At 41.3% G+C, this 22,728-nt stretch overlaps 2 protein-coding genes across 2 annotated transcripts; one reads left to right on the top strand and one right to left on the bottom strand.

The window, feature by feature from the left end:
* Positions 1 to 249: 249 nt before the first annotated feature.
* OR51AE1 (olfactory receptor family 51 subfamily AE member 1) lies at positions 250 to 1,203 on the top strand. Its single transcript, NM_001391264.1, has one exon. The coding sequence runs from the start codon at positions 250 to 252 to the stop codon at positions 1,201 to 1,203; it is 954 nt and encodes a 317-aa protein (NP_001378193.1).
* A 14,546-nt stretch (positions 1,204 to 15,749) lies between these two features.
* On the bottom strand, positions 15,750 to 16,697 carry OR52P2 (olfactory receptor family 52 subfamily P member 2). Its single transcript, NM_001391268.1, has one exon. The coding sequence runs from the start codon at positions 16,695 to 16,697 to the stop codon at positions 15,750 to 15,752; it is 948 nt and encodes a 315-aa protein (NP_001378197.1).
* Between the last annotated feature and the right edge of the window lie 6,031 nt (positions 16,698 to 22,728).

Genomic DNA, 22,728 nt, shown 5'->3' on the forward strand with positions numbered 1-22,728 from the left:
ATAAACAATAAGCAGAGAGCAACTTATAAAATTTATTTAATACAACTTTATTAAAAGAGAAGATTAAATTAGCCAGGACATAGAAGGCAATGGGGCTCCTACAGGAATGAGGTTTCTTTCACAGCCTGAGAAAGGCTTATGGGGCGACTCTTACTTCCCAGCCCACACTTAGTAGGGACTTTATAAGTGATGAGCACATGAACAAATGTCTCTTACTTCTAGGGTGGACAACTCCCTCCTGGAATCACTATGTTCTCCTGCAACACCAGCACTTCTGGTTGTCCTACCTTCCTCCTCACTGGCTTTCCAGGCCTGGAAGCCTTTCATCATTGGGTTTCCATCCCCATCAACCTCATCTGTACGGTTTCTCTCCTGGGTAACGGTATCATCCTCTTCCTGATCTGCACAGATCCAACCTTACACGAACCCATGTACATCTTCTTGTCCATGTTGGCAGCCTCTGATCTGGGCCTCTGTGCCTCTACCTTCCCCACCATGGTGTGGCTCTTTTGGCTGGGTACTCGAGAGCTGCCCTTCGATCTCTGTGCAGCACAGATGTTCTTCATCCATGCCTTCACCTATGTGGAGTCAGGGGTGCTGCTAGCCATGGCCTTTGATCGCTGTGTTGCCATCCGGGACCCTCTGCACTACGCCACAATTCTCACCCACTCAGCCACGGCCAAAGTGGGAGGTGCCATCCTGGTCAGGGCTGTCCTGCTCAACCTCCCGGGACCCCTCCTCCTGCGGCGTCTGCTCTTTCCTCAGGTCAGTGTACTCTCTCACTGTTACTGCCTGCACTGTGACCTTGTGGGATTGGCCTGCTCAGACACCCAGATCAATAGCTTGGTTGGCCTGGTCTCCATCCTCCTCTCCCTGGGCCTGGACTCATCCCTCATCCTGCTCTCATATGCCCTGATCCTATGGACTGTGCTGAGCATTGCATTACCTGGGGAATGGCTCAAGGCACTCAACACGTGTGTCTCACACCTCTGCATTGTTCTCATCTTTTATTTGCCCAAACTGGGGCTGTCTGTGTTGCACCGTGTAGAGAAGCACAGCTACCCTGCTCTGGCAGTGCTTATGGCCAACCTGCACTTCTTGGTCCCACCTTTCATGAACCCCATTGTCTACTGCATCAAGTCTAAGCAGATCCGTCAGGGTATCCTAAAGTGGTTCCAACAGAAAAGGGTTGATACCTCCTAGGACAGCAGAAGGACCTAGTAGCATGTGACCCCTGTGGGTCAACCTGGGTCTTCAGTTGGGGAGGATTAGTAGTAGAGAGCTAACTTTTGAGGTTTTTGAATGATTCAGCTCTTACTGTTGAGACTTTTGTGGGGCACTATCAGCTTCTATAGTTAGTTTTTGGGCACTGAGACCATTGGAAAGCATATTGAACTATCACTTGATAATCCTCTCATTGCTCTGATTAGAGCTGAACCATTTCAGACTCACACATACTGTAACATCTCCTTACCTAGGGGACTTAACCACACTCAGAGGATATGTGTGCATATCTATTTGTTCAGGCACCTCTCTCCTTTCCCTACCAAACTTCTTTCCCATTTTATTTCTAAGCCTAGGGAACTATATTCCTATTATATATAAGTAAGAATATTATGTATAAGTAGGCTATATTCACCTTAACTCTGGCCCTCTTCTCCCAAACTTAGTATTAACCAGCTCATATACCCAGAATTAGAAAAGAAGGTGAATGATGAGAAAAACACAGGACAACACTGTACAAGCCGAATTTATCCAGCACTTATTTGCAGCTTAGAGAGTGGTAGTTTTCCTCTTGGTTCTCTTCCTGTATCTCTCTGCTTTGAGCTAGAGAGAAATTTTGGCACTGCCAAGTCTCAGAAAGCTGCTCAGTATAACTTTTGGATAGTGCCGGTTTCTCAAGTATCAATGATAGATGTGGAAAAGCCATTCACTTCCAATCCAAGTGATCTACTAGGATGTAAGCTCCGCAAGGCCAGGGGTTCAGGGACTATTTTGTTCACTGATTTATCCCCAGCTCCAAGAATAGTGCCTACCGTATAGTAGATGCTCAAGATATATTGTTGAATAAATGAGTAGGGAAGATGAAGGGGCAGAAGATTCTTGATAGCTCATCCCCAGGAAGAGAGAAGACTGGGAGATCTGAATGTCTGAGGCCTGTGGGGGTAACAAGCAGTTGATAAGGTAGCATAGAAAGAGGTGAGGATGGATGTCAGAGACCTTGGGGACAAGGCATGATTCTCTCTATACTATTTGGTCAAGAAGGCTGTTTCTAAAGGTGCAGCTCAGAGAGGAGCTAAGTTTTTTTGTGGAGCGTTTTTGAAAGCTGTTTCCAAACCTCTAGGGAGAATCTTATCCAGAAACTGAAGAATATCTCATTTCATTGCCCTTGGCCCGCTCAGTCCTAAAACACCCATAATGTTTCTTGAAGAATTGAAATAAGGAGATTTCTGGTGGAAAAAAACTACTCAAATTTAATAGAAAGCACCATGAGAGAGCTGTTAGAAAGGACCTTGCCTATCTCCATGACCATCAAGACAATTGGGAATTTAATAATTGTAGTCATTTCTGTGTGTCATTTCCGTGAGCTGAGACAAGAGAATGAGAAACTCAGAGGCAAAAAGGTGGGGTGGGGAGCTGTGAATCCCGAACATGTAGTTTTAGTTGAAAAAGTTGTTTTCCCATTATATGTATTTACACTGGCTACTACAGCACGGATTCCAAGGAACTCAAAACTGTGTGCTTATCAATAATGAGGAGGAGGCCATTGGCAACCCTGCTTATCTGAAGGTCATAAATCCTGCCCATAGAGACCAAGAAGCTAGGACACGGAGTCATGAGTTTAGAGTTACTGTTTTAGATTATGTCTGGTAGAAGCCAACCTAAAAGTTTCAGTAGATCCCGTTTGGCCACTTTGGGAGAGGAAACCATTTGAAAAGAGCTTGTGCTGTATGACGGCCTTCCTCATCAGGGCCACAGATATCGGACTGAGCAAGAACCCTGTTATCCAGGCCCCTCATCTATGTCACCCTCTACTCCAATAAGAACCACCTTCTGATCAGGGAGCCAGCGTGTTCATCTCACTGAGGGTCCCACTGATCTCTATCAGAAGCCCTCAGCTGACATGCCGGTATTGAGGACCACAAGCAGCCTTGGGCAGTTAAAACAAAACACCTTGTATACAGGCCCTGAGGCTGGAAAATTCCTATTCAGAGGGTTAGCAGAATTAGGATTGGATATTAGATACCCAATCTAGGATTGTGGGGATCCTTTGGCTTTGTCATTTTTGCCTTTTCTCAACAGCAGCTCTGAGCTTGGAACCTTCTCCCATCCATAATCCCTGGCACCATACCACAGACATTCTTACTGCTAGTCATTCCATGGCTCCACTGATGTCAAGAGCTGGAAGGGATCTGGGGGGTCTATGTCTCTACAACTTTACCTTCAGGGTGCACGCATCTCAGCACATCCCATAGGACCTCCATCTTCTCCACAGGCCAACAACTACTGAAGTATCTGAGCCTGACATAAGAGGGAGTCCTGCGATGGTCTCTAGCAAGTTTGGTGACCAGTTTACCCACTTAAAAGATTATCATGGTGTGATTTATAGTGACTTTTAGATTTTGCCATTAGTTAAAAAAGTCTGTATACATGAATCTAAAGCTCCCACTCGTAATCATTAGGTTAATAAGACTGTTACCCACCCATGTAGAAAACCTGAGTTAAAAAAAAAATCTTACCTCTGGCCTATACCAGCTGTGTGACCTTCAGTTAATTCACCTCTCTGAACTTCTGTTTCCTCATCATTATAAAGTGGGGATAATATCTACTTCGCAGAGATGTTGTAAGGATTCAACTACAAAATGTACATAAAGCACTAAATCCAGCAGCCGAGAACCAGTTTTATGTGTGTTTGTGTTATTTGATTAACGCCTGGCTTTCTTAATTCTCTGCAAGGACCATGAAGACAGTTGTTTTTCCTGACTTGTCTAACCTTAGTGCTTGCCATGTGGCCCAGAATATTGTAAGCCCTTTAAGTATAAAATGAATGAATAAATGAAAAACTAAATTTCTGGCAAATGGTAAATGCAATTAATTATGTAATTTCATTGAGCTCAATAGATGGGAGCATTTGTTATCATCATTATGTATCAGGTAGCTTTGATTCTGTATTGGGTAGCTGTGACTTTGGGAGGAAAATGGCAAGCACTGGTTGATTTTTTTGCAGACACAGAATTTAGGTTCAAGGTCACACTGCTCTGTAGAACCCCTGAGTTTATTAATTCATAACTAAGCCTCTCAAGGACTCCCAAAGGGCAGTCTCAAAGGGGTGATCCAAATCTAGTCTAGAAAATCTATGGTATATAATGCCAGCCAGCAAGGCTTGGCCTCGGTTAACTGGCGAGTATATTCCAAGTGTGTGATACCCTAGAGCTGTATGGGGTCTTTAGTGACTGTAGAATGAGTGGTTGACTCACTGACATTTTTAGATCAAGTAAAAAGTTTGTGCAAACTCTTATGCCTTCCTGGCTGCTAGCATTCAAGGAATTGTGTGGGAGATGGTCCTAGACACAAGGCGTAGGAGAAGTTTTATACAAACCAGAATGTGTGTCTCAAATTCTTCAAAGCCAAGTTTTTCCAAGGAGATTAATCTACATTGTGCATGGATTGGCCATGGGCAAATTATTTCTTAACAGCTCTCTATAAGGCAAACAGTTGTTTTTCCCTTTTATAGAAGAGGAAAAGGAAGCCTACAGAGGTTGACCTAATGAACAATTGCTATGAATTCTCTCAGTGATGTGAGATTACGACGAATGCAAAATTATGTTACAATGTTTTGTGGATTAGAACAATATAAGGAAAATGGCCCTTTGAGAGATATCTTTCTGAATTCCTTCTACCTCCTCCCATGGAATAGAATAAGAGGGTAATTTGAGGGAGATAGAGAACTGGAGGTCAACTGCATATCCAAGAGAGGAAAAAGCGTGAAAAGGAGAAAGGACAGAGAGAGAAGAGAGTGTTGACTGCATTCCCGGGTCTTACTACCATATGGGGAGGCCTTGCTGGGGAGTTGTCTTGCTCTTGTCTTGGTATTAAGAAATGCTGCTAGTTCCTGTTTTGTTTTTAAAACTGTGCCAAAAAGATACCAGCAATTTTCAGGCATCTGAAATGTAGTCTAGATTTCAAATTCTAGCTCTGCTTTCAACTACTTCCCTAACCTTGAGCAATTGCTTCAGTTTTCTCTAAGCTCGATTTCCCTCTCTAAAATGGAGATAACAGCTCTTGCCTCGTAAAGTTGTTGAGAGGATTAAATGGGACAATATACACAACACTAAGAAATACAATAAAATGTAATAACATGTAGGTCCAACTAGTATTAACATAAGCAATTAGATGTCCCCTAGGCTCCAAACATCTGGGACAATCACCTTGCATAGTTCTTTGCCAACATCAACCTCCTCACATCTAGACAAGATGCTCTAAATTTAATAATCACTCATCAAAGCTCTAGCAACCCCAGGAGGCCTCGCCTAGCTTCAGCACAGGTTTGAGAGTTATCTAATTCCCCAGCATCACAACCCCAAACAAACACAACTTTAAAATTCAATTAAATGTAATTTGACTACCAACCTACATTACTAAGTATTTGCAAAAATGACATCTAATTATTGCATGCCCTAGGGGGCTGGTACTGCTATTGCCTCTTTATAGAGAAAGAAACTCAAATGATTGTGTCCCAGAGGTAGTGGGCTTGCCTCTCACTCTGCTACACACACTTTCTGAAAGGCCTTTATCAACAGCAGGCTCCTATTTATTTTTCAAGGTTTATGTAGGACTTTCCACGAGAGGCAATGTTCATTCTCTCTCTTGCATGTCTGTATGTCCTTGTGTAGGCATTTATTACAATATACTATGTCTTCTTCACAGACTGGAATTTTTTTTTTTTGAGGAAGATTAGCCCTGAGCTAACATCTGCTGCCAATCCTCCTCTTTTTGCTGAGGAAAAATGGCCCTTAGCTAACATCTGTGCTCATCTTCCTCTATTTTATATGTGGGATGCCTGTCACAGCATGACTTGATAAGTGGTGTGTAGGTCTGCACCTGGGATCTGAACCAGCAAAACCTGGGCCGCTGAAGCAGAGCATGTGAACTTAACCACTATGCCACCTGGCCGGCCCCCAGACTAGAATTTTTTTGTTGAGATACATCTTGGTTTTTCAACTTTATTCTTGATACTATCAATGTATAAAGACTTAAAAGGCTATTGACTGAAGGAATAAATAGCGTTTCCGTTATGAATAGAGCACTGACAGTTTAGATTTTCTTGTGATCAAGTATTTGAAATTACGGTTAGATCATGTTCTGAGTCTGCATTAGAGCTCACATGAGGGAAAGGTCCACATTTAGTGCCAGATTCCATGATGTTTTTCTTTTAAGGAAGCATCTCACCCAGGCTAGACTAAGTTTCTATATCTCTAGAACTGCCAACCTTGTCAAGTATGATTTGTAAAGATGTAAATATTAATACTCACGTATTTATTATCATTTCAATATTTAGTAACTGTATTATGGGTGAGCTGTTCTCATAAATGACACAATGAAAGGAATTCTCGCAGCATTAACAGTTTCCATCTTTCAGGTCTTTATTATTTTCACTTTCCTTCCTCAGGGTAGTTCTTTTTATTGATAGCTTAATATTTCTTTAAAAAACCACTCTATTCAGGTACGATTGACATACAAAAAGCTGTAGGTATTTAATGTATATAACTTGATGAGTTTGGAGATAAGAGATCTACTGTACAGCATAGTGCCTGTAGTTAGCAATACTGTACTGTATACTTACAAATTTGCTAACTTAAAATGTGGCGCAAAAGGCAGAGGTCCTCCATGGCAGCCTTAAAGGAAATGAATTTCCTGTAGCCAGAGGACAGATTGCTGAAAACCAGGCCCAGGATATGATTTTAAGGGTGGCAGAAATATAAAGATTGAATGTACAGTCTCAATAGGTCATCTATGTCAAAGTAAATTCCCCAATAGGCGAAGTGCGGGACCTTAAGAGCTGGAAAAGAGGCATTTTGGTGAATGGGCCTAAAACTACTGGACCTTAAATATTTTCCAAGCTTTCCAGGCTGGCAGAAGCACATTTTCCTCCTTGCTACAAGAGAACAGTTTCTCTTTGTCTGGGAATCATGACATGACCTCACCTGAAGCAGGTGCTTTGAAAGGTTTTCTGTCCTCTTCAAGATCTTCGTCACTCTTCATTGCTTCCAAGCCAGTTACATCTTAGAACAGTGTAAGAGGAGAAATACAGTATCTGCTCCTAGAAGAAAGAACTTACATAAAAAAGAAATTGTAGAATGTATAACTGTGGTGTACTTCTTATCCTTCCCCCAGGGAAACCTAGCAGTCTGAATTCCAGCTGAGAAACATTGTATTAACATAATAAATTTCCTATATGGATTCTTACTTCGTCAGGTTCTTCCCTTCTTTGCTGTCTTTTCCTCTTCTGACCTCGTCTCCTGAGGTGACTCAGGCTCTGTACATTAATCTTATGACTTTGACAACTGTCTCCATTTCTTGCAAAAACTGAATGGAGCTTGTCCTAACCCACGTCACAAGGTCATTCTTCTGATTCCAGCCACCAAGACATCTAGTATCTGTCTTCTGACTCTTGAGATGTCCCAGGCAGCCATCTTACAGCTATTCATTGCTTCAAAGCATTTATTACTAACAGTAACTTGTTTAAGCCCATCTAATCACTCATATGAATAGGCTACAATGTTGGCCACAGGCCTATTGGAATTACAAGATTGAGAAACGTGGTGTCATGAGAAAGGCTTAGACCCCTAATCCTGCTGGGAGAATGCTTAAAGAGCGGGTGTCAGACAAAGAAACCAAAAAGGGCCCTAAAACTGACTGTCAGGTGAGAAGAACTGGTAGGCCTGAGGAGAAGATGAGACAATAGAGGAGTACATGTTATGATGGATCAGCTGCACAAGAATGAAAGGAGAAGACAGTGCCACCTGGTGTACTAGAAAGTCACGGAGACTGCAACTAAGAAAGTCAGTGAACAATAGCTTTATGTAGAGCAGCATCCCTGAATTCACCGGTTTCCTGGTGTTGGGAAGACAGAGTTTGACATTTAAGTTTCACTAAGTTGGGAGGAATTGGTAACATCTCAGTCTTTGATTAACTCCAGAAAGGCTACACCTTTAATAGAATATCTAAGTACTAAGGGCCATGATCTTGGAATATGAGTAAAAATGAAATAATACAGTCTTAATAAAACCTGAAGTTAAACTTCACAGGATCAAGATCATTGGCCCATCAATAAGTTAACTATGCCTGTTAGACAAAAAGTAAAAGCTCTTCAAAGAAAAACAACAGGATCCAGAGACGTTTAAATGCATCATTTGCAATCTCCAGTATACATTGAAAAATTACTATACATAATAAAAATGCATAATCAAGAGAAAAAAGTCAGCAGAGAGAGACTCTGATAACCCACATTTTGGAAATACTGACAAATATTTTAATATAACTATAAAACTGGTTGAAAGAATCTACAGAAAATGATGGATAAATGGGTGATAATATGGAGTTTTAAGGAGAAATTTAAAAACTATAAAAGAATCAAATGGAAATTCTAGATCTGAAAGTGTAATATTTGAAGTAAAATCATAGTTAGGATTAACATCAGAATTGACAATGCAAAAGAAAGGATCAGTGAACCTGAAGACCAAGTCAATATAAATCATCCAATATTCTATTAACGAGTTAATAGAAGCAGAGAGAGAAAAGCAGTTAAAAAAAATGAATAGAGTGACATGTGGGTCTCTATCAAGTAGTCTGATGTATATGTGATTGAAGTCCCAGAAGGAGAGGACAGAGAATGGGTCAGAAAAATACTTGGGGGCCAGCTCTGTGGCTAAAGTGGTTAAGTTTGCATTGCTCCACTTTGGTGGCCCAGGATTTCACTGGTTTGGATCCAGTGTGTAGACCTAGCACTGCTCATCAGGCCATGCTGAGGCAGTGTCCCACACAGCACAACTAGAAGGACCTGCAAGTAGAATATATACAACTATGTACTGGGAGGCTTTGGGGAGAAGAGAAAAAAAGAAGATTGGCAACAGATGTTAGTTGAGGTGCCAATCTTTAAAACACACACACACACACACACACACAAAGGCAAGCCACTAACTGGGAGAAAATATTTGAATATCATATATTCAACAAGGGGTTAATTTCCAATATATATAAAGAACTCGTACAACAACAAAAAACCAAGCAACCTGATCAAAACAGGGGTGGAGGATACGGACAGACATTTTTCCAAAGAAGATATACAGATGGCCAACAGGCACATGAAAAGATATTCAACATCACTAATAATTAGGGAAATGCAAATCAAAACTACAATGAGATATCACTTCACACCCATCAGAATGGCTATAATTAACAAGACAAGAAATAAGTATTGGAGAGGTTGAGGAGAAAAGGGAACCCTCATACACTGCTGGTGGAAATGCAAACTCGTACAGCCACTATGGAAAACGGTATGGAGATTTTTTAAAAGATTAAAAATAGAAATACCATATGATCCAGCTATTCCACTACTGGGTATTTATCCTAAGAACATGAAATCAACAATTCAAAGAGATTTATGTATCCTTATGTTCATCACAGCATTATTCAAAATGGCCAAGAGGTGGAACCAACTCAAGTGCCTGTGACCAGATGAATGGATAAAGAAGCTGTGGTATATGTATATACAATGGAATTCTACTCAGCCATAAAAAAGACAAAATCGTGCCATTTGTGACAACATAGATGGACCTTGAGGGTATTATGTTAAGGAAAATAAGTCACACAGAGAAAGACAAACACCATATGATTTCACTCATATGTAGAAGATAAACACATGGAAAAGGAGAACAGATTAGTGGTTGCCAGAGGTAAAGGCGGGGAGGGCAAAAGGGGTAAAGGGGCAAATATGTATAGTGATGGATAAAAACTAAACTACTGTGGTGAACACAATGTGGCCTATGCAGAAACTGAAATATAGTGATGTACATCTGAAATTTACACAGTTATAAGCCGATATGACCTCAATAAAATAATTTTTTAAAAAAGAAAATCACCAAACACTTGGAAATTAAGCAACACACAACCTATGGCTTACAAAAATATCATAAGGGAAATTAGACAATAGCACAAAATATTTTAACATAACATATTAAAGTTTGCGGGATGCAGGGCCCGGCCCTTTAGCCTAGTGGTTGAGTTTGGTTCACTCTGCTTCAGCAGCCAGGGTTCAGTTCCCAGACACGGACCTATAGCACTCATTGGCTGCCATGCATGGCAGCGACTCACGTATAAAACAAAGAAAGACTGGTGCAGATGTTATCTCAGAGGGAATCTTCCTCAAACAAAAAGAAGAAGGTTAGCAACAGATGTTAACTCAGGATGAATCTTCCTCAGCCAAAAAAAATTGTGGGATGCAGCTAAGGCAATGCACAAAGAGAACTTTATACATAGAAATTCTCATATTAGCAAAAGAGAAAGGTTTAAAATCAATGATCTAAGTGTCTATCTTAAGAAGCTAGAAATATAAGACCAAATTAAGCCCGAAGTAAATACAAGAATGGAAATAAAGAACAGGAATCAACGAAAGAAAAAATAGAGAAAAATCAACAAAGCCACAATTTGATTCTAAAAATTAGTAAAATTGATACATTTCTCTTCCCTGCCAGCATAACAGAACAGGACAAAACACACACAGATAACCAATATCAGAAATAAAGAGGTGACAAGTCCTACAGAATTGAAAGGATAATAAGGGGATATTACAAACAATTTTACATATGTATTCACATATTATTTGACAATTATTTTGAAAACTTAGAGAAAACAGAAAATCTGAAGAGATCTATATTCATAGAAAATTGAATGTGCAATAAAAAATAAACTTCAGACTCAGATTTCTTTCCTGTAGAATTCTATCAAACATTTGAGTAAATAAACATTACATGAACATTTTCAGAAAATCGAGTCATAGGGAATATTCTCCAAGATATTTTATGAGCAAGCAAAACTCTGATATAAAAACCTGATAAGGGAATTACAAGAGAGAATTACAAGCATATTTATTGTGAACATAGATACAACTATCCTTATCAAAATATTATCAAGCTGAATCCAGTAATATATAAATCCAGTAATAAAACTGAATTATACAATACATTACCAACTGGGGTTTATTCCAGGAATGCAAGGTAGTTTAACATTTAAAAATAAGTCACTATAGTAAACTCCATTAACAGAATAAAGGAGATAAACCACGTGATTACCTAACTGTATGAAAAAAAATGATTTGACCAAATTCAACACCATCTGGATAAGAACTTTCAGCAACTGATAAAGGGCATCCATGAAAAAACCTACAGTTAACATCATACTTAATGATGAAAGACTGAACGCTTTCTTCCTAAGAGAAACAAGGTAAGGATGTTTGGCTTAATGATTCTATTGAACATTGTGTTGGAGGTCTTAGCCAGTACAATAAGGTCAGAGAAAGAAATAGATGTCATGTAATCAAAACCCAGAAATAATTTTTGTAGAAATTAACAAATTGATTTTAAAATATTTATAGGAAGGCAAAGAACATAGAATAGCCAAAACCACTGTGCAAGTACAGTGTTGGGAGACTTCCTCTACTTCATTTTGAGACTTACCATAAAGCTATCATTTTTAGTGTAGTATTGAGATAAGGATGGCCAAATAGATTAAGGAAAGAGAAAAGGAAGTCCAGAAATACATCCACACAAAGAGCTGATGGATTTTTGACAAAGTTGCCAAGGCAATTCAATTTGGAAAAGAAAGTCTTTTCAACAAATGATGCTGGAACTGGATATCCATATACGAAAAAATAAATCTTAACTTTACACCATTATTTGTATTGGGTCATAAACTTAAAATTATTAGCTAAGCCTATAGAACAGAGCATTAACCATGAATAAAATTATTTTGACTTTATCATAAGTAAAAATTTCTTTTCATCAAAAGATACCAGCAGGAAAATCAAAGGGCAAACCACAAAATTGGACAAAATGTTTTTACTATGGATATATGATAAATGACTTGTATTTAAAATATATAAACTACTAGTACAAAACAACAAGAAAGCAAAAAATTCAATAAAAATGGACAAAAGACTTTAAACATTTCATAGAAGGCGTATGCATAAACAGTAAACATGAGAAGTTGCTCAATGTAACGAGTCATCAGAAAAATGCAAATTAAAATCATAAATTACTATTTACAAACAGTGGAATGGTTAAAATAAAAAAAAGAACGACAATATCAAGGGTTGACTAGGATGTGGAACAACTGGGAATTGTCTGTCGCTGGTGAGAGTATAAAATAGTACAATTACTTTGGAAAATGATTCGGTAGATTCTATTAAAGTTAAATGTATGCCTACCTTATAACCCAGAATTTCCACTTGTAGGTTATAGCAGCTTTATTTGTAACAGTCAAAAATAGGAAATAAGCCAGGTGTCCAAAAATAAACTTTGATATATTCATACAATGGAATATGACTTAACAATAAAAAGGAATCAACAGCCAATGCACTTAACAGGAATGCATCTCAGAAACAATATGTTGAGCCAAAGAAATTGACAAAAAGAATATACATTGTATTATTCCATTTATGTGAACTTTTGGAACAGTAAGTTTGATCCCAGGTAATCAAAATCAAACAGTGGTTGTCTCAGTGAGGGAGTGCAGGTATTGTCTGAAAGGAGCACAATGGAACATTCTGGGATTATGAAAATATTCAGAATCTTGATTAAAGTGGTGGTTATACCGATGTATCATTTGTCAGAGATCAAACTATACACTTAATATATTTTATTTTAGGTAAATTATAACATTAAAAAAGAATGGTTTGCGGGGCTGGCCCCATGGCCGAGTGGGTAAGTTCACACCCTCTGCTTCAGTGGCCCAGGGTTTCTCTGGTTCGGATCCTGGGTGCGGACATGGCACTGCTCATCAGGCTATGGTGAGGCGGTATCCCGCATGTCACAAGTGGAAGGACTCACAAGTAAAAAAAATATATACAACTATATACTGGGGGGATTTGGGGAGAAAAACAGCAGGAAAAAAAAAGATTGGCAACAGTTGTTAGCTCAGGTGCCAATCTTAAAAAAAAAAAAAAAAAAAAAAAGAATGGTTTGGGAAAAATAAATCCAACCATAGCCAATATAGTCCCAAATAGGATGTAGTCAGTTTTCTTAACTTCCCATCGTTTGCATTAAATATCTTGGGGAGTAGAATTTATTGGCCAATCTCAGGTCTGATTGTCTAGCAACCTGGGATGTCTGTGGGCAAATTAAGACTCCTAATTTCCTGTGTGCTGAGCCCCGGAGTGGAGGAAGAGTTATTTAGATGGGTAACATGGGAGTCACCGAGAGGACATGGGGGCATTTTGCTAAGACCTCATATTCAAGTTGTCACCAAGGATTTATCTTCCTGAATCACCATTATATCTACAGCCTCTAGAACAGTGTTGGGCATGTTGCATGCTCTCAGAAATTTCTGTTAGAAATATTATCCCCTCTCTTCTAGATTAAACCTTATTAGATTCTTTGTTCTAGGGTCTAGATTTATAGGAACTCACCTGGTAAAGAGCAAAAAGCATTGGATTTAGAGATATGAGTTTGAACTGTGGCTCTGACTTGCTGTTATGAATTTACTTGCTTTCTTGGACAAGTTACTACCTCCATAACTTCTGCCTCTGGCTTTGTAACGTGGGGGTAGTTAGTTATTTGTTCCTCATCGGATGGATATGAGACTACGTAGGAGAGCGGGAACATGCTGAAACAACATATAGAGTTTTAGGACAGAAGGCAGTGAACATCCCGGAGCTGTGTGCCAGCAGTGTCACAAAAAGAATATATATTGTATCATTCCATTTATATGAACTTTTTAAAACAGTAATTTTGAAGTCCTTTGAATTAAAGTGCACAAAATGGAAGTGAAGGATGTGGACTTTTATGCTTATTCTTACTATTATGACCTTACAGCACATGTTGGCCTCACAGATGTGAAGGGAGGTGGCCTCGTTGTTGGAGACAGACTGCGGCCAAGAACTTGTGCAGAACAGTGGATACCCAGCTGGAGAGCAACTCCTTTGTGTGCACAGAATCCACCTACATGCTCTTGCTGCTCCAGGATTCGGCTGCCCGGGGAATGAAGTGCTGAAGCTGACTCCACAAATCAGCGATGTTGAGGCCTTCTGGGCTCTGGGGCCATTTTTCATTACATTTACTCCCCGAACAGAAGAGTCTGGCCTCCTGGCAGCTGAACTTCCCCAGCCGTCCTCATGGAAATGGCTTCATCTCTGTGAGAACAGGCCCTGGGGGGCCCCTCTACCTGTTGGGAGGAGGCCACAGCTCAGGCATTGACCCCGCCTACACTCTGCCTTGCAGACCTGTCCCTGGATGAGCAGAGGCCTTGAATGCTGCCCAGGCCCAATGCCTTCTCCTACTTGCCTTGGTGCCAAGTGGGCAATAAACCAGATAAGGCAAAGGGCACATGCTGAGGCAGGAGTGACACAGCCCCACTGTCTTCCACTGTCCCCATCTGCAGGATTGGGGCAGCTGTGGTGCATCTCTGTAAGAGGAGTTTAGGTTTGTCTCCCTGCCCCTGCCTGGCTCCCTGGACCTTTGAGGCTTGGTGGCAGCTCCACGTGGCCACTCCCAGGCAATAGAGGGAAAGATTATGGATGTCAGACTTGATATCACCTAGCCTGAGACTTTGTTCCCACATCTTACACCTAGGCATGGTTGAAGGCTAACAAGGAAGAAGCTTTTCCCTCTTGTACGGAGGGGTGCAGTGAGATGAGGTGGGCCCTGGGACCTCATTTTCCCTGAGCAAGATAGGTGTCCTTACTCACTACCCAAGGTCGCTGTGCTTACCCTAATTATATTGGTTTAATTTGGTTTGGCTGCTGTCTCCCTATATGTTCTCTTCTGACTTATAGTGAGCAGTCACCATGAGAGGAGGACTTTTGACCTAATCAAGTCCACACGCCTAGATTTTAGCAATATATTTGGCCCATAATGCATGCTCAATGAAAAGAAAAACTCCTCTTCCAGAGAACCTTCCTAGATTGACATTACACCTTGTTGCTTACTCCTCTGTTCATGGACACAGTTTGCCCATGATTCTTATTTGCTGTTGTTGTCCCTATGGTCCATCAATGAATTCTCCGTCTCTGTGCCTTTCAATTCTCTGTGTGTGTTTCTCCTGTCAGACTTAGAACTCATGGAGGGAGGTATTCATATATCTCTATCAGGGTAGGGACAACCGAGTGTGGATGAGGGTTATTTCTCCTTGTCAGACCAGTAGTCATATCTGCTTCATTCTATCAAGGTCTGCTGAAGGTAGGAGCCATATCAAAACAGCAGAGTAGGATTCCCTGGGAGGCCAACATCAGCTTGGTAACCATGTGTCCCATTACACAGGGGCTCCCTGAGCTTTGTAGCCATATCTATAGCACAAGTAGAAAACACCTGACGCTTCTTCCCCCATCTGACTTATGCTATACCTCCTTATGAAAGTAAGGATACCATTGAGCATGGGTTTCTGTCTCCCTATCATGCTAGGAGCCACTGGTCTCTTAAACATTGCCCAAGGACTATGAGGAGAAGAGGATAGGGTCCAGGGTGGGGTGGAAGACTTTATGACTGAACAGTAACCTGCTTCAGTAGTCGGAGGGCCCCATCCCGGATCTGCTTGGTCTTCATGCCATAGATGATTGGGTTGAGCATGGGTGGTACAACAAGGTAGAGGTCAGCCAGGAGGATGTGGATGTGGTGGGGCACATGCTGGCCAAAGCGCTGTGTGTAGAATGAGAAAAGTCCTGGTGTATAGAAGAGAAGGATGACACCCAGGTGGGAGCCACAAGTGCCAAAGGTCTTAGCCCTTGCCTCCTTGGAGGAAAGGCCTAACACAGCCCGGAGGATGAGTGCATAGGAGACAGCAATGCAGATGGAGTCAGTGCCCACCACCAGCGTGGCAGCACTGATGCCATAGATGTTGTTTGGCTTTGTGCCCCTACAAGCCAGCTTCACCACAGCCATATGCTCACAGTAGGAGTGGGCCACCACTCGGTTACAGTAGCTCAGCCTTGCCAGTAAGCAGGTGAGTGGGGTCATGAGCCCTAAGCCACGAAACACAGCAACAGCTCCCAGCTTGCCCACAGCCTCTAGGGGCAGCAATGACCCATAGTGCAGTGGCCGGCAGATGGCCAAGTAGCGGTCAAAGGCCATTGCTAGCAGGATGCCAGATTCTATGGCTGAGAAGCCATGGATAAAGAACATCTGGGTAGCACAGGCTTCAAAGGCGATCTCAGCAGCATTTGCCCAAAAAAGTGCAAGGAGCTTGGGTACAGTAGAGGTACAGAGCACCAAGTCAATGGTGGACAGCATACATAGGAACAGGTACATGGGCTGGTGCAGTGAAGGCTCTGAATGCACCACCAGTAGCACTGCCGTGTTGCCAAGTACTGCAAGGGCATACATGGAGCAGAAAGGAAATGCAATCCAAAAGTGGGATGCCTCCAGGCCAGGAATCCCCATAAGCAGGAAGGAGGTTGGGTTCTGATGGCTGTGGTTTGAGAATTGCATGGCCAGGTGAAGGTGGGGTGGGTAAAAAAAAGGCTTTACTGCCTTGCTCTGAGCCCTAGCAACCCTGAAAGATGAAGCAGTTGGGATTCATCCTTATGCTGTGGCTGAAGCTGAAATTGCAGCAGAAAATATTTGAATTAGACCTTATGAAAAACATTCAGGATGAGAAGATTGTAGAGCACCAGGAAATCATGTAACGCAGGAGGTAGAGTTATTACCAGGGTTCAAAGAAGCCCTTGCTGCTCGTGTCTGCTTCAATGATGTCTAGGCTGGGGTCTGTAGGGTGAATAGCATGGCTGCAGAACTCTCTCCATGATGAAGGTGAGAAGCAAGAGACTCTTACAGCTTTCTTCTTTCTGCCTATGAACACTCTTCTGCCTACATTCTTACTTTCTTCCGATTCATCTATGACAATATAAGGGTAGTGTAATGGTTGAAATTCAGGCAGATTGAATGGAAGACTTAAACATGGTTACTTTTCAAGTTGGGAAGATCAGGACTGATGGGAGGAGAAGGGAAATCAGGGAGATATTGGATGGACTTTTCAAGCCATTGAGCCTGTGATTTACTCACAGATGAGGCCTAGAACCTAGGTTCTGACCAGGAACAGCAAAGGTCATGGTGAGGGGCTGTCTCTTGGAGCCTGCTACAACCATAACATTGCCTGGCTCATGTTAGTACTAGGATCCTGTGCTTGTCTTAGGTGTCCTGTATGGATGCTGTAGGAACAGGTGAGATCACGCAGAATTGGCCAGTGGAAGGTGTCAAGCTGATTTGGCCACAATATGTAATCTGATAAGGTTATTGTGAGATGATTGTGTACAATGAATATTTTCTCATAAAAATAAAAGGTACATCAAAGAAAGGAGAGGTGAATTTTAAGCGTAGGGAAGACAGAATCATGCAGTGTAAGCAAATATAAAGACCAAGTTTGGTCAAATGACAGTACTTCTACATATCTCCCCCCATCCCTTCTGCCCATTACATGCTATCTCCCCTGATCTTCTCTCATCTACATGTGCCTTTTTGTTTGTCTTATCCACTAGGCAGCCAATATTTGAGAATTTGAGAGAGAAAGGAGATTAAAAAAGTCAGGAAGGGGACATTAGAGGGAGAGAAGATGATGATGAAAAGGAAAGAAAGTTGAGAACAAGAACCAGAAATAGACAGAGGATGGAGAAAAGTACCTTTCTCCCAAGGGTTTCTAATATAATGGGATGTGACTGTTCTGGTTGCTAGTTGAGAGAGAGAGTGGAACCAAGTGGACCCTCTGGAGGGAGTCCATTTGTATCTCTAACTTTAAGCTGCAATACTCCTTTCAATCCCTAGCATTAGCTACCCATACCCAGAAAGAAAGAGGCAGGAAGGAGAAGAGTAAGGTCTTCTAATTTGATTTAGGGGAAGAACTTTGGACCAGGATGCCTGGTTTTCCATCCCAGTGCCAATTACAGTTGTGACTATGATATTGAACAAATAATCTTGTTACTTTCCTTCTCATCATCCCTTCCTCTGTGTGTTTCCTGTTTTCTCTTCTGTGCTATCCCCTTCCCTGTCCAGCCTGGGCCCAAGCATATCCAGAGGGGATTTCAGCTTTGGTGGTGGCCAAAAGTTCAGGGACAGAGAAAAATCTGAGTGGGGGGATCTTGTAAAATGGTAAAATTGTTTCATTTTATGAGTGAGCGCAGTATGTGTTTGGCTAAGCACGTGATTGTGTCTATGTTGCTGTGCAAAATGCATCAGCAAGGCTGTGCTCAGAAGACACAGGTACATACATTTAGGTAAGACATTGTTTTTGGAGTGTCCATGCTTCAATGCCCTTTCTTTTGGTGTGAGGAGAATTGACAGCCAAGTAATCCAGACATAAATGAGACAGCCGTGTTTCCTTCCCCCCCATTTTCTTCTTACACTCAGCCTTTTAAATAATTGAGTCATGTTTCCTGAGCCCCTGAACTATCACTCAAAGAACTTTTACTCTGTCCTTGTAGCCACATGGCACAATGACCACAAGCTCCCCTTGCCTCAGCTGCATTTGCACAGATGGGGAAAATGAAATTGGAAAAGCATGTGTTGAGCACAATATGCTCAGATTGTAGGAAAAAGATCAATGTCGAGATGAGGGACTTGGAGTCATTACTTCCTGGCCCTCTAATTTATGAGTTGGATCTCATGAAAAATGTCCAGGATGAAAGATTGTAGGGCACTGGGAAATGATGTGAAGCAGGAGATGGGTTACCATCACAAGCATTCACAGGAGCCCTTGCTGCTTCTGTCTGATTCAACGACCTCTAGACTGTGGGCTGGGAGGTGAGTGGCATGGCTGCAGAACCCTCTCCATGGTGAAGGTGAGAGGCTAGAGACTTACAGCTTTTTTCTCTCTGACTGTGAACTCTCTTCTGCTTATACTGTTATTTTCTTCTCATTTATCTGCCTCCGGAGATTAGACAAGGAGAGACTCACGGCCTCTTCCTGATGACCCACCCAGAATAACTCAATGTTATGTCCCTCACTTCTCTTTGTTCTGAATTACCTTAGCGTTTGGTATAAGAAAGGCCTTACCTAAAATATCTAAGAATAGGAGCTCAAGTACCAGGAACAAAGCTGTCTCATGAGGAAAGGAGCAATTTCTTCATCACTAGATGTGCTCATGAGCAGGAAGCTGTCTGCCAAGAATTCAGCATTCATTAGTGGATGACCAAGGGAAGCCTGATTCAATTCTCAGCTCTACTCACTCATGAGCTGTGTGACCCCAGACAAGTCCCCTAACCTCTCTCAAGCTGCTTCCTCATCTGTGACCTGGAGAGGATGATTCCTACTTCATAGGCTATTGTGAGGACTTATTGTGGGAGATACTTATCTGAAGAGTAGCACTACTACATGGCACATAGAAGTGGTCAAAAGTGTGATTCATTTATGAGTCCCCTTTATCTGAAGTGGACATCACCTCAGTGAGAAAATATATCTCAGCGGCAGTCAGGTCTTTGATTTGCTGACAGTGTGCATATTGTAGGGTTGAGCATAGACAGATGGACTTACCAGATCTGGGAGTGGTAGTGGCGTCTCAGGTCCTGCAGGGCTTAAAGTGTGGGGAGCAAAGAAGTGGAAGTATTTATCCTGTCATTAGGGCCCTAGCTGAGAGTAAAAATCCTTTGGAGATGGAAGGACTAAAAAGACCTTTGGGATGCTGGAAATAGGCAGAAAATTGAAGCTAAGAAATTTGGGCCTTGATGGGGGAGGGAGGGATAGGATGGCAGAGAAGATCTGCCCTGGGAATTCAGTGTGGGTGGGTGGAAAGGTCCCCGAGCACAAATAATCCTACAGGCTTTTTGGCACAGGGACACATTTTAGAGTATTTTGCTCTCTATCCTGGCCCCCTGCCCTCCATCCCAGGTATTTGCTTCTCAGCATTTCTTTTAAACAAGCTACTCAACTTCTCTGAATGTTAGTTCTTCACTTGTGAAATGGGGGAAGGCAATGAGTGTTAAATGAGGTGATATATGCAAAGCATTTACCATTTTCCCTGGTCTATGCCAGGCACTCAATACAAAGTAGAGATTTTTCTTTTATTATTTTATCTAATTCATTGATCATTGATTAAGCATCTATTATAAACAAAGGACTATGGTAGATATTAGGGCAAAGGGTTGAAGGATCACGTCCCTGTTCTCAAGGAGGTCAAAGTCTGGTTTGGAGGATGGGCAGACACATACAAATTAATTAAATTCAATGAGATATGTAGATATTAATAAGATACAGAAGCTCATTTGGCACGGAAGAGGTTAGCTCTGTAAAAGTTAAAGATTTATGGTTTAGAAGTACATGGTAGGCTTGGAGGAAGGGGCACACCAAGGACAGAAGACAGCATGTATAGAACTTGGCAGGCAAGGGATAATGAGCATGTTCTGGTGACCACTGAAGCCCAGTTCAAAGTTAACATTTTCTTGAATTTTCTGATACTCTGAGTGACAGTGAGTGTCCTTTCTCTCCCCTTAAACATCTTATCAAATGCTGTTTGTGTGATACTGTCCACTTTAAATCTTGTTGATGTGACCATAGGTAAGTTAGGGAACAAGTGCCTAAGAGACATTACCCCTCTGTAAAACTGGGAAGGGCTGTTATGAGATATTATATGTAAGATATTTAATACAGTGCCTGGAACATAGCATGTCTTCAATAGACTGTTCTTGTTACTATCATTACATTGTTATTTTTCATTTGGCTTCCTACACAATGGGTTTTTTAAAGGCAGAGACTAGGATGAATTCATCCTTCTTTGATAGTTGCTTAAAAGGAGATAATGATATTAGGTATTGGGAGAAGGCTGTTGAATGATCAGATGGGATTCTAATCAAACGTAGGCCAGGCAGACAAGAACCTTGATTTTAGACAATCAGTAAACCAGCAAACATATTGATGACTTAATATGTATTTGACATTACCTAAGAGATACCAGGAATTGAAAAGATTCTTGCTTTAAAGAGCTTAAAATGCAGATCGTTGGGGGAAGAACTAGTGGGGGATGGCATGACCCAGATGGTAGAGAGGAAGGTGGAGGCTTTGTTTTCTGAGCACATAGATTCCCTGGGGGAACTCATAGAGGAATTATCCCTCAAGAATTATTTCAGGGATCCTGAGTTTTGGCCACTACCTCATTTAGTTCTTTCAGAGAAACAACTGATTCTAATACAGGGAATAAGTGACAATAACAAATAAATGAGCTCACTCACATTTTCTGCCAGTATCACAGTGTTCGGAGCCAAGCCCAGGATCTCCGTTGTCTTGATGGGGCTCAGGGATAGGTATTCATTGCTGACTTGAGATACTATTGGGCAGATTTTTGTTCAACCAATATTATTTGTTCTACAAATATAATTGAGCACCCATTATGTGCTCAGCATTTCTTTAAGTACTAGGAATGTATCAGTGAACAAAGACAAAGTCCTTGTTCTCATGGAATTCCTATTGCTGGAAAGACTTTCATTAAAAAAAATCAATATATCACATAAACAGGTATTAAAAAGCACTGAGAAAAAAAGAAGATAGAAAATTATAGGCAGCAAAATTTTAGGCAGAGTGGTCATAGCAGGCCTTTCTGAGGAGGTGACATTTGAGAAGGGATCTTGATGAAATGAGCCAGAAAGACATGCAGCTGTAGGAATGACAGTGCTCCAGGCACAGGGAACAGCAGCTGTACAGGCCTTGAGGTCTGGAAGGTGTTTGGTGAATTTGAGGGACAGCATTAGGCCAGTTGCTGGAGTGCAGTGACAGAGAAGGTAGGAGATGAATTTGGAGAGGTAACCAAGGCCCAGATAATAAAGGATATTGTAAGCCATGATGAAAACTGGATTTCGTTTGAAGCGTGGTGGAAATCTATTGAAAGATTTTGAACAGGATTCTGTTATGCTGTGACTTAAGTTTTAAAAAGTCTACTCCTGGTTCTAAATAGGGGCACAAGGGTGAAGGAGGGAAGCTAGTTTGAAAGTTATTGTTATAACCAAAGAGAAAAATGATGGTAGTTTGAATGAGGATGGTGGCAGTAGAGGCAACGGGAAGTGATTACACTTGGGATATGCTTTGAAGATGCAGCAGATAGGATTTGTTGATGGGTTGATTAAATGTAGGGTTATGAGAATATGATGTGCTTCAAAGTAAGTCTCCAACCTGAGGAACTGGGTGAATGAAAGGGCTTTAGTGCAACGGGAAACAGAGAAAAGTAGGTTTACAGGGGTGGAGGAGGAGAGGAATGAGTTCTGCTTTGGACATGTAAGCTTGTAAATATATACTAGACATTAAAGAATATGTATCAGGTAAGCAAGTTATATTTACCAAATTGAAGTTCAGGGGAGATATCTGAGCTGAAAATATACATTTGGGAGTCATCAAAGAATAGATAGAGCCATAAGAAATGATAAAATCACCTAAAGAATGAGTGTAGATAGAGGAGAGACCCCAATATCAAAGGCTGGGGAGAGAAGAACTATACAGCAAAGGATACTCAGAAGAAGAAAGACACTAATGAGGCAGGAAGAAAGCC

Source organism: Equus caballus, chromosome 7 (genome assembly GCF_041296265.1).
Source record: "Equus caballus isolate H_3958 breed thoroughbred chromosome 7, TB-T2T, whole genome shotgun sequence".
Classification (NCBI taxonomy): Eukaryota; Metazoa; Chordata; class Mammalia; order Perissodactyla; family Equidae; genus Equus; species Equus caballus.

What these genes read in the sequence shown, in the direction of transcription:
- OR51AE1 (NM_001391264.1), top strand. Translation starts at nt 250, where the DNA reads ATGTTCTCCTGCAACACCAGCACTTCTGGTTGTCCTACCTTCCTCCTC.
- OR52P2 (NM_001391268.1), bottom strand. Translation starts at nt 16,697, where the DNA reads ATGCAATTCTCAAACCACAGCCATCAGAACCCAACCTCCTTCCTGCTT.